We start from the raw sequence: 11,641 nt of genomic DNA on the forward strand, positions 1-11,641 counted from the left end.
GTTCATATCGCGAAACAAACTGGGTCCTTTCTCAATCGACCCCCGATGAAATGCGGCCGCAGCACCCGGATAGGTCCCGCGTCCTCAGTAGCCGAACACCGCAACCACTGAGCCACCACGGCGGGTCCTTCACGGCGCCATGCGCAAAGCAAGAGCTATGCGCCGAAGGAATGAGATAAAAAGGCGGTAGGTTGAATAGTCGAGCGCGGTTGGCTTCCCTGTGCAGGGGAAAAGCAGGATAAAGAGAAGAAAATATCGGAGGCAACAAAAGAAGCACCAGTGAGGCGCCAACGCTGAGCTCCCTGTTAATATGGTCAATAATGACCACCTGGTTTTTCGCGGGTTCTGTCCTCTGCTAAAATGGCAGTATTAGCACTCAACGACTTACCGACAGCATTTGAACAAAAGTTGGCTTCGCAATGAGGTCAGATATCATACTAGGCTATCGAATGGGGCTGTTACTTTCGATAATTCAGCTACAGTAGAAACGAATTAGCAACAAGCGAGGGAAAGAGAGAGAGAGAAATCGAAAGCAGCGCAACATCTATCCACTTACGCGAGCAGCACCGTCGGTGACAGGCACATTCCAAATGGTCATGTCAAAACCTCCTCCGAGGGACTCGGGCAGTAACGGCGACAACGTTGCACAGATGATCCTACCTCCTCAAGTACGACCCATCGCCGCGCATGTTCCGCTCACAGAAACAAACAAAAAAAAAAAAGACTTCATTCGCGCGGCTCGCGAATGCGAGGCGCGTAGCGAGCCGTTAACAGTATTTTTTTGACGCGCGATGCGCCGCCGTTCGGGGGCTACGTGCACTGCTGTACGTGCCTTGAGAACGCCGGCGCTGGGCTGAAAGGGGTGATGAGGGAAAGGGCGGGCAGGCAGGCAAGGGGGGGGGGGGGGGGGGGGGAGGAGAAAGAGCAAGTGATGCCGCGAAAGCCTCGCACAACTTTCACTGTCAACGCCGCACCATTATTGGTCGCTCGTCGGGCGCGTTATCATCGCGACTTCTGCCTGCGGCTGCCGCGTAGCATGGCTTTGTCGGTTGTTCCTTTTTTTTTCTCTCTCTCTCTCATCGTGCGTGCATTTTGCGACTAGGGGCTCGAGAGGCGAAGCAGCGGGCTCGCAGAATCGCTGCGGACATGGCGATGGCGCTTATCGTCAGTGAGGAGAAAATAAAAAGAAAAGTTGTGGGAGGACCAGAGAGAGGGGTTATAGGTGACGTTCGTTTCCTTTTTGCCTGCCGCTTCTTTGCAACGCTCTGTGCCATCCAAAGTTGTCATCGAGCCTTATATCGTTCGATGTTGTCATCCAACCCGAAGTGATCCGAAGTTGTTATTAAACTCTTTGCCATCCGGGGCTAGTCATCCATGGTTGCGCATACTTGTCTGGGACATCTGTGAAAGCGTATGTGTCGCTCAAGTAGCTGCAGGCAGTGTGCTTGTCAGCATTCTATTTGTAGGATGATAAAAGTTGTAAAAAAAAAATCTACATAGAAAGAGAAGTTCCAGTTCGTCCCATCCACTGGATAAATGCAACTGAGAGCGGAAACGCTGCTCTCCAATGTGTCGATGTACAGTGGCAAGCGGTTATCAGCACTAAGAGCAGAACAAACAGTTTACTATCTTTTGGTCTCACAGAACAACCAAATAGAGATGCCACCCACTGGCTTATTTTTAACGTTGCACGAGAGCCGCATGCACAACGCTGCTGTTTGTGTTTTTGTGAATGAAGAGCTCTGTTTATTCAATTGGACAGAACAGGAACAAGCAATTTAACGCATCTGAACGCGTACCTTTTGTCCTTGCGACTCTCATGTGACAGTCCACTCTCTTCTATGCTGACTCGTTACTTACAAGCGGAAGCTTTAATTTCAGTATATGGCGTTGGTTCTCGTACTTGTAATCTATAAGTGCTGGAGCGGAATACTTCTGCTTACCAATTAATTGGCCGCAATAATTCAAGTCACACTTTCACTGGGCGTGAACACCCTGCAACTGATTAATGCCAAACAAAATCACCCGAGGGAGCTGCTTAATCCGTAACGTCTGTGAGCACCTATTCCTTAAGTGCCTTCTCGATCCTTCTCAAGATGTTTTCTTCTTTTCTCCTTTGCCTCTTGGATTCTTCAAGGCTTTTAATGACGGCATTGTATTCTCACATGGCTGAAGAAGCAAATGGCAAACGCAGTCTATAGCACGGCGCTCTTTTCTTTTCATTACTTTCGCTTTTTATAAGCATTCCCCCTCCAGTCTGTGTATTACTCCCCCCCCCCCCCCCCCCGCACACACTCTTCGTCTTTTTGGTATCAGTTCGGTATTCAGGAAAAGCAGAGACATTGTGCTGGGATGGGTCTTTCCAGGGGAAATGTTGCGGGCGCCGAGGGCTGTGAACACGAAATGGCTCACCCGCTCATTCGTCCGAGAAATTCTGGGGAAAAACAACGCGCACGACACCCACACTGCTTCAACGGCCCGGCTTTCACCATCACCGTGAACCGCGCGCTGAGAGGATGACATCCGCGCGAGAGGGGTTCTACTCGATCGCGTTAAACTTGCCCGTCGTTCTTCCTGTTTATTTTTCCCGCCCACCTTCTTTTTCATTCTTTTACTGAGCAGCAGCTCTGAACGCAATAAGCCTCCCTACATCCCGCAATTCTCCCCATCCCCAAATTCTGTCTCCTCTCGAAGTAATCTAGAGTGGACCGTTTGTGAGCGTGTCGCCTTACTTGACTCCGGCTTATTGGAATTTAAGTGAGTTCGCACACGCCTCAAGTGAGTCGCCGACAAAGACTCCCCGCTTTGTGTTATTCTCCCTCGCTGCCGGCCTTCGTTCCCCAATTTCATTTCCTCTTTTTTTTCTTTCCCGCGAGAACGACATGCTGTAAGGATGATCCTCTGCCTCTCGCCACGCGCACTTTGCTTTCACGCTCCGTCACTTCAATCTCGGGACCCTGTCCACCCCGCCCTCCCTTTTAGAAAAGATGACGTCATCGCGCTCCCGGAGGTCGGTGGGGAAAATGGGAGCAGGGTGACAATAGCCGCAGCATTGAGGGCGACGGCCATCTGTTTGCACCGCGCTGTCTTGTTGGGTCCCAGTCAACATCCCGCGGTGCGCTCCTCGACAAGTGCTGTCATATATCTGTTTCCCGACACCCATCACGACGCCCTTCTAATCGGCTGAATGAGGGAAGGCGCTCAGTAGAATGGCTGCACCTGAAGTGCTGCCTCCGCGAAATGAACTCCACGCTGCACACCTTGGCAGTGGGTATAGATTTCAGTCGACGCAGACGACGTTCAATGCACGAGACGTGGTTTCCCGTTTGCGCGGTTCCTGTTTGCAGCAGTAATTAAGGTAGGAAGCGGGCTGGGGATTTAGGGAAGGCTCTCTGTCTTGTAGCCTCGACGTGATTTTCTTAAGTTGGCATCGTGACTGCGCGTCAGATAGTGCAAACTTATACGAGCGCGCCCCAATACTGCAACAACTCACACACACACACAAACACACATGCAAACACATACACACACAAAGTAGAGCCGTTATACAAACCGCCGCTTCCGATGAGTACTGAGGACGGAAATAGCGCAGTGGAAGTGATCATTCATAGCCATTAAATTATGTTAATCTTCTGCTAATTTCTGCCATTACGCCTCAGAGCTGGGTAGTCAATACCTGCATGCTTACCTCCCGGCACTTTTTGCTTACGACGGTAATGAATTTATTGTTGCTACTTGTATTAGACAGAGACATAGCAGTATTCACAGCGGGTGGGTGTGGCCACGCCTAATGTATAATATATAAGCTTAGGTAGCCTGTATATTAGTATTTTTTTAACAGCTCTCCGTCTTCCCATCACTGAAATCAGAGTGCAGTTTTGTATTGTTTTAGGCGTGTACCACACATCTGGTTGCACGTCGAATTGGCGTTTCTCTTAAATATCAAAGCATCTTGCCATACGAATGCTGCAACGCATAATATGACCTCACATTTTACGTACACCACGTATGTAGCTGCAAGAATTGAGCCCCTGTAATTAAACTTCGGGCCAGATGGAGCGTGTTCAAGTTTTTAAAAATTAAAATTCGCCACGCAGCTCCCACTGTCCGCCGTTCACACATCTACCGACACGCCGCGACTACGGAGATACTACGAATACAACGGAGCCAACAGAACTCCGTTCGTTCGAACTGTAACAGAGACGCTCTCGTCCATGTTTGTAAGCACGGCACTTGAAGCGAGCTTTCTCCCGTTCTTGGAAACGAAGAGAGCTCTCCGGCAGGCTCAGGAGCGCCGAACGACTCAGCAAAAAGCGGCCGAGAGAGAGAGAGAGAAAACAAGGACCGCCGCCGTTGTCCGCTCCAGCGCAGGCCATGACGGGCAAGCACTACCCTTCCCTCTCCATCTGCAGTGCAGCGGTGCTATCGTCTAATGACCAGTGAGTGTTGCCTATCAGGAGCATTGCATTTCGGGATGGGAGATTACGGCAAGGGCTGCGCGTCCGGTGCTGCCGCGGTCGCGGCGGCGGGGAAAGGGAGAGAGGGAAAGGAGGAACGTCGCGTTTGCGTCTGGAATTGTTCGCTTTAATGCTCCCTTTATCGGGCCCGCGAACGCCATCGGCGACCGAGCCGACCGCGGTTCCTTGTCGTACGTCGTCTCACGGGGTTCAAGGCTGGGCGAAGGGGAGAGGAGGGTGCGGCAACGATGTGCAGCGAGACACTGCGCACGTCGGATTCGCAAGTTGGCTGCTGCGAGCGGTCGTGTTTCCTCGCGCTCGCGCCACGGGAAGGTTGCGCAACCTAAAGTGTCGCACGGGGGTCGGCGTCGGCCAAGTGTATAAGATGTCGCCGTCGAACGGCCATGACACGGGGTGACGGCGGATGTTTCACCTAGCGGTGTCGAGTTCTCGAGAAGGGGAAACGGATATGGCAGAATGTCTTGACGAAAAGGGAGGCAGAGCTGAACGATGCAATGGATTCCTTTCTTTGAGCCGCCACGGTGGCTCAGTGGTTATGGTGCTCGGCTGCTGACCCGAAAGACGCGGGTTCGATCCCGGCCGCGGCGGTTGAATTTCTTTGGAGGAGAAATCCTAGAGGCCCGTGTACTGTGCGATGTCAGTGCACGTTAAGAACCCCAGGTTGTCGAAATTTCCGGAGCCCTCCACTACGGTGTCCCTCATAGCCTTAGTCGCTTTGGGACGTTAAACCCCTTAAACCAACCAACCAACCCTTTCTTTCAGGCGTTTTTCATAAAAATGTCAAGTTTTGTTCCCTAGGAGTCTTCGAGATGATAAGCTTAATCTTGTTCCGGCTACTTTTATTTTGACTAATTTGTCAGGAGACAGCCGAACGCGCTTGCACTTGGGTCATGCTTGATTTCGTATCGATCAACTCTCCCAAATATGTGGCTTATCGAAGTGCTCTAAGCATGCCCGAGCCAATAAGCCTAAAATCCTAACTATTCCTATCAGACAGTCAGGGCTTCACATTACAGGATTGTCTTTTTGTTTGCCTTCACTTCAGACCAACACAAGATAAATAAAAAAAGACAACATGTTTGACCACAATGACAGTTATGTGCCTTGTCATGTTAGGGTGCTGAATTTTCTAGTGCCGACGAATTTCACTGGCATAAGGAAAGCTTGGAAGGTGCCCAGGAGTAAGAAACGCACTTGAAGCTGTAAACATTGCGTATAAATGTGTAATACCCATCTCCTACTATTCGACTTAAGACTGAAAATAAGCAATCACATTCTATGAAAGAGTGAAAAAATAAGCTTCACATACTTCTATGTGCCCTTTACTTGGCTTCAAGCGCGCCTAATCGAATGCAATACTTTGCTGAGAAAGTGTCTGCATAATTATGTACATTTCTTTAAACTTGTTTCGCAACAGCATTTATTCTGATGTGGCACAATGACAGTGACGAGTAACGCACGGAATAGTAAACGGATTCTTCGCTTCTCTCTTCGTAATACTGATGAACATATTAAATGTGGGGGGGGGGGGGGGGGGGTCAAAAGTTTAGGCAAATCTCCAAGGCGGAGTAGATTTGTAATAAAGGAGTAATTACTCTCTGGCATCCACCCAATTCGCAGCCATTGCGCAGCAGAGAGGGAAGCTACTCAGCTTCAAGAGAAGCTTCGTAGTTAAAGAAAAAAAAATATTCCTGGTCCGGTGTTCGTCCCGCCAGCCGTCACTGTTAGCTCAGTTAGTAGAGCGACTTTTCCGGTGAAGCGGTGGTCCCGGGTTCGGACCCCGAAAGAGGGCAAATTTCTCTTTAACTACGAAGTTTCAGTGGAAGTTGTTGTGTAGCTTTCCTTTGGATCCGTAAGGCTGCGCTTTGGGTGCATGCCAGTGAGTAGTTACTCCCTTATCATCATTTTTTTTTTGTTTCTCAAATTTGTTTTTTTCGTGCGTCGGCTATGCACATGAAGGGTAGAGGCTGCTGAAGACAGTTAGGATAGCTGTTAATTTAAGAAGTTTAGAAACTACATAGGCGTACAGTTTTAACGAAGTCCTGTGAGTGGAACATGAACGCCAGTGCCCTTCTCCAAAAGATTCAGCGAGCGAAGCTCGCACAAACAACTGCGCCCGATTCAGCGAATTCTTCGCTTCGCTTGCCTTTATGCACACTGCGCGCGCATTCTTCCCAACGCAGTGCCGAACTTAACTGACCCCATGGGTGATGTGCTACTGATTACAGTAGTACCCCTGTTGTGAACTGTCGTTCCTCACACTTGCATGATCCCATCGCGTGCTGCAAAAACGCGTCATTTGATTTTGTTTTTTCCTCTCCTATTGCGACACTTGCCCGCTTCTTTCACTGTTCGTTGCACAAAGCGGAGGGGGGGGGGGGGGGGGTGGGGGGGGGGTGGGGGGGGGGCATCGGTCGCTTCCAAGGCCCCGACATGGGCCGCTTATCGCACACGCGGGGGCATCATCGTCCAGCTGCCAATGACCAACAATGCGGTCAGCCTGTGACGACTTTGTATCGCATGGTGCCGCTAATAGTTGCTAGGTGCGAATGCCTCCTACAGCCGACGCAGTATCTTTGATGTTTTTTTTTTTTTTGTACCTGTTCACCCTCTCTTCCCCTTTCTAGCCTTTCACTTGAACTGTCGACACTGGCCACTTATCAGAACTGGAAAAGTGTGAACACGGTCCACGGGGCGCATGTCGTTTTGCAAGTGCGACTGTCTCCCGCGTCATTTATTTAGTTGTCAGCTGTAGTTATAACTGTAGGTACAGCTTTGGACAAAAGCATATAGGCAACGTGCTTTTTTTTTTTCAGCAAGTAGTGGCACCTCTGAAGCTGTAGATCTCCACGGCTTAAGAAAGATCCTCGTTGTCATCTTTCAAGAGTTTTGGTCTTTAGGTATGCCCTAAGCGCTTGACTATACGGACTCACTATATGACTCGGAGATCTTTAATAAAGGCTATACTATCACGATGGAAAGAGACGCGAACAGAGCGGAGCCTAGGGCGCTCTGCTGTTCGCATTTCTTTTAAAAATGATTTAACTTCGGTGGTAGTAAAAAGGTGCTAGAGGGTTATTGGTAATCACTCGAGTACCAAACTAGGGGAAATCCAGCGTCCGCGTATAGTCTTCCGGATATACGTAAAAACATCTGACGCGAACTCTAATCTCGAAGTGTAAGAACTTCCACCGAAGGCACTCTTCACGTCAAATGTACTAGTCGCAACCTTCATTTTACCAAACCCGGTTTGCCGTGTTATCGGGCAGGCACTTGTTCACACATCATACATTTGCACACAGTAGCATGTTGTTCACGACGACATACTGTAGCTGTAGCTCTGCCGTTCATGAAACGTGACTAATAAGGCAGTAATTACCGATTGGCATCCACCCAAGCACAGCCATACGGCTGCAAAGAAAAACTCTACAGCTTGCTCAGAAACTTCGTACTTCAAGAAAAATTCATCCTAGATCGACGTTCGAACCCGGGACCACCGCTTAACCGGAGCTGTCACTCTACCAACTCAGCTAACCGGGGCAGCTAGCATATGGTTGGGCGAGAGCGAATTAATCAATAACTCGAAACGCGAACAGCGTTGGTCAAATGTTTAGGGGAATCCCCCAATGCGGAGTCGATTTCTGATAAGAGAGTACGCTCGAACCTCGCTATAACTAAACGGTTTATAACGAAATAACGGATATAACGAAGTAATGACTATATCTCTTGGAAGCTCAGTTAATAGGGACTATAACGAAGCTACGGCTATAGCGAAGTGATAGCCGGGTCCCTTCCACTTCGTTATAACGAGGTCCTATCGTAATTACCCATGAAACATGGCTCTGTTCTGTGTCAGTACATGCGGGAGTCCACCGCTCTAGTGAGCGCAATCATCGCACATGTACTGTCAGCGGACGCCACGCTGCTCCAGTAACCAGGAGCACACGCGTCCTGTCAGCGGGACACGCGGTAGCGCACGCCGGTGACGTCTAGTCCCCCGTATCGGACGGCCGCATCAAGCACGTAGCGAAAGTCTAGCTGATACGCGGGGTGGGTGAGGAGGATGACACAGCCGCCGCCCTCTCTGCCGCAGGCCGCACACTCGCTGTCGGCCGCTGCCGCACGTGTGAATGTACGATTATCGGAGGCTGTGGGACACAAGGACAGCGGTACGCGGACTCCCCCGTGGCATGTACAATAAGCAGTTGTCGTAGGGGGGTTTTAGTGAAGCTGAATAGCGACGCATCTATGCGAGTGTCTCGCTAAAATTCTTCAAAGTAATTCTGAGAGTTTGTTTGGTTTTAAGGGGTTTAACGTCCGAAAGCGACTAAGGCTATGAGAGACACCGTAGTGGAGGGCTCCGGAAATTTCGACCACCTGTGGTTCTTTAGCGTGCACTGATATCGCACAGTACACGGGCCTCTAGAATTTCTCCTCCAAAGAAATTCGACCGCCGCGGCCGGGATCGAACCCGCGTCTTTCGGGTCAGCAGCCGAGCACCATAACCACTGAGCCACCGCGGCGGCGTGTAATTCTCAGAGTCTCAAAAAGAACATTCTTCTGGGACGCGTGGTCATGCGTTGAAGACGCACCACTGTTTCGATTTTTCTCTTGTTTTCCGTAGTCTCTAGAAGCTGCGTGGAAATTATGCCTTATATTTTTTTTTATTCTGACCGAACTACTGTGTATTTTGGCCTTAGTGGGCGTGGAAGGTAGTTTTAATTAAAAAATTTTCTAAATGAATGAGTGCCACATTAGGCCCACGCAGGCTTCTGTTGGCATTGAGTCCTCACTCAACACGCCTCTTGAAAGACTTAATTACAGTTGTTTGCGTTTTCTAGAGTAAATAGCGGGTCCTTGGACTTAACTGGTGTGCACAATTTGTGCACTGCTTTTGACTGCTATCATTGCTAGTTGCTCGATACTACTCATGCTGCAAACCTCATCCCTTTGGGAGTAATTACTCATAGGCATGCATATGAGCGCATCCATTCTGCACGAAGAGAAAGCGTTTTCTTGGCGTTATACAGCTTTCTCCAAAGCTTCGAAGTTGAAGAAAGACTGATCCATAGCCCGGGATCGAACCCTGGACCACCGCCCACCGCCTGTCTAGGAGCAGCAGCTCTACCAACTAAGCCAAACCCACCCCCCCCCCCCCCCCCTTACAGGGTAACTAAATTCCCTTGGGCCTCTCCCCAAAAAAAATTCTGGCTACGAGCCTGCGGCTAGCCGATAGTAAGGTGATGGCAAATTGATCAACAACTTGAAGCAAAAACGCTGTTAGTCGAATGCATTTAAGGGACTATATATAACACAATATTTCAACTGCAGATCTTCTGAAAAAGCAGTATAGCTTTTCTCTGTAGCCGTATGTCTGTGCTCAGGGGGATGCTAATAAGCAATTACTCCCTGTCAATGCGAACACTGGAAGCCTTGACACCGGGAGGAAAATGTACCATCTAAACCTTAATTCGCAGATTAGCTGGGGGAAGTGACTTCAGCAGACCGGCAGTGACGTTACTTCCGGTAAAGGCTTCAATAGCTGCTAAGGCTATCGTATTTCTAACATATAATGGAATTAGGTGTCCATGTGAATTTTTTAAATCGACAACACACAGAGGGGCATCCCCTAAATACATTGGACTAAAACCTCAGTTCCGTTTATCGTAGTCAGCTGTTTTGTCATGAGGCACCACTCAGTGTGTAGGGAAAAGTAGTAAGCTACCTTTCTCGGTAGAGACGAAATTAGCGATGCACAAAAGAAGATCAGTACTTGTTTATCAGTGGTTATATTGGTCATCGCTCAGATTAATATGCCCTGCTTAACATTGGTCAGTATTCTATTTATTACACATATTTATTTAGTTCCAGTGAGTTTCAGTCACTGCATTTTAGAGCTTTGAAATGTCTCCATGCTTATTTGCTATGCAGTTCGTGAGGTCTGTCAGAACTTCTGCCTGAACGTACGGAAAGAAGTAGATTCGAAACAAGTTTACATTCAAAAGTGCACTGCAACGTGTACATTCCCGCTCTTTAATAGCTTAGTCACTCATGTCACTGGATGTTTTGTGGCATAAGGTCCTGAGACATTCCCGATAAGCGCACTGCATGAATGCAGGGCAGCAGTACTGTTTTTCTGAAAACAGGTAACGTGGATTGTGGACAAAACAAACATACACACACACGCAAAACGCCGCTGAAGCAAGCTGTTTTCGGGGTTTGGAGTACCGTCGCATAGGTTATCTATTCCCAGAAAAGACTGTCGTTATCTAGGCGACAACAACTAAAGAAGAGAAACGAGCCACTGTGAAACGCCAGCACAGCTCTGATAAATGGCTGCAGAACCGCGACGAGCGGCGGCATCCCGACTCGGTGGCGCAACGGTAGCGCGTCTGACTCCAGATCAGAAGGTTGCGTGTTCGAATCACGTCCGGGTCATCAATTTTTTTCTTACACTTAGACTCGGTGGCGCAACGGTAGCGCGTCTGACTCCAGATCAGAAGGTTGCGTGTTCGAATCACGTCCGGGTCATCAATTTTTTTTCTTACACTTAGTTTCATTTGAAACGATACCTCACTGGCTTTCGCAATCACCACCATTTCTTCTTGCATCAAAACATTTTTTTTATAAATTACACACCCAAACTCTACCTGTCAACACGTGACTAGAGAGGAAAAACATTTTTGCGTCTTCTGTAAACTGCCGCTTGTGCAATCCCGAAACAATGGAACATTCTTTTATAGACAGCAAAGACGGGTTTTGTTTTGGGATGTGTTGCAGGGGACGCTACAGAAAGATTTTCTTCTAAATTCCTACAATGTGCGCTACCTTGTTTCCCACCCTGACTCGAAACCCTATGATATGATTCTTCTGATTGGACTTCACAGCCTTTGGAAAACGCGCATGCAAGGCCGCAGCGTTGAACCTGCTGTTTCGCCCAGAATTCATTCTAGCCGAATGTTGCTACAGGTAACGGACATTCACAAAGAATTGCACTTTTTACCGTATTGAGCCCCGCCGCGTGGCTCAGTGGTTACAGCGTTCGGCTGCTGACCCGAAAGACGCGGGTTCGATTACGGCCGTGATGGCTGAATTTTGATGAAGGCGAAATTCTAGAGGCCCATGTGCTGTGCGATGTCAGTGCTCGGTAAAGAACCCCAGGT

At 49.0% G+C, this 11,641-nt stretch overlaps 1 protein-coding gene and 2 non-coding genes across 4 annotated transcripts in view; 2 read left to right on the forward strand and 1 right to left on the reverse strand.

Moving 5' to 3' along the window:
- The window catches only part of Blimp-1 (PR domain zinc finger protein 1), a 159,645-nt gene that overhangs the window by 12,941 nt on the left and 135,063 nt on the right, over nucleotides 1-11,641 (reverse strand). Inside the window, exon 1 of one of the 2 annotated variants that reach the window (XM_089569160.1) lies at nucleotides 557-680. The exons of the other annotated variant lie outside the window; for it this stretch is intronic. Coding sequence (XP_089425286.1) covers nucleotides 557-598 — 42 coding nt within the window. The 5' untranslated portion in view covers nucleotides 599-680. Of the gene's footprint in view, nucleotides 1-556; nucleotides 681-11,641 lie in introns of those variants that run through there. 2 annotated transcript variants of the gene reach the window in all.
- TRNAW-CCA (transfer RNA tryptophan (anticodon CCA)) lies at nucleotides 10,845-10,916 on the forward strand. Its single transcript has one exon. It is a non-coding gene; the product is annotated as a tRNA-Trp (tRNA).
- On the forward strand, nucleotides 10,938-11,009 carry TRNAW-CCA (transfer RNA tryptophan (anticodon CCA)). The gene has a single exon. It is a non-coding gene; the product is annotated as a tRNA-Trp (tRNA).

The sequence above is a fragment of the Amblyomma mixtum genome, chromosome 2, assembly GCF_055824585.1.
Source record: "Amblyomma mixtum isolate Tamu chromosome 2, ASM5582458v1, whole genome shotgun sequence".
Classification (NCBI taxonomy): Eukaryota; Metazoa; Arthropoda; class Arachnida; order Ixodida; family Ixodidae; genus Amblyomma; species Amblyomma mixtum.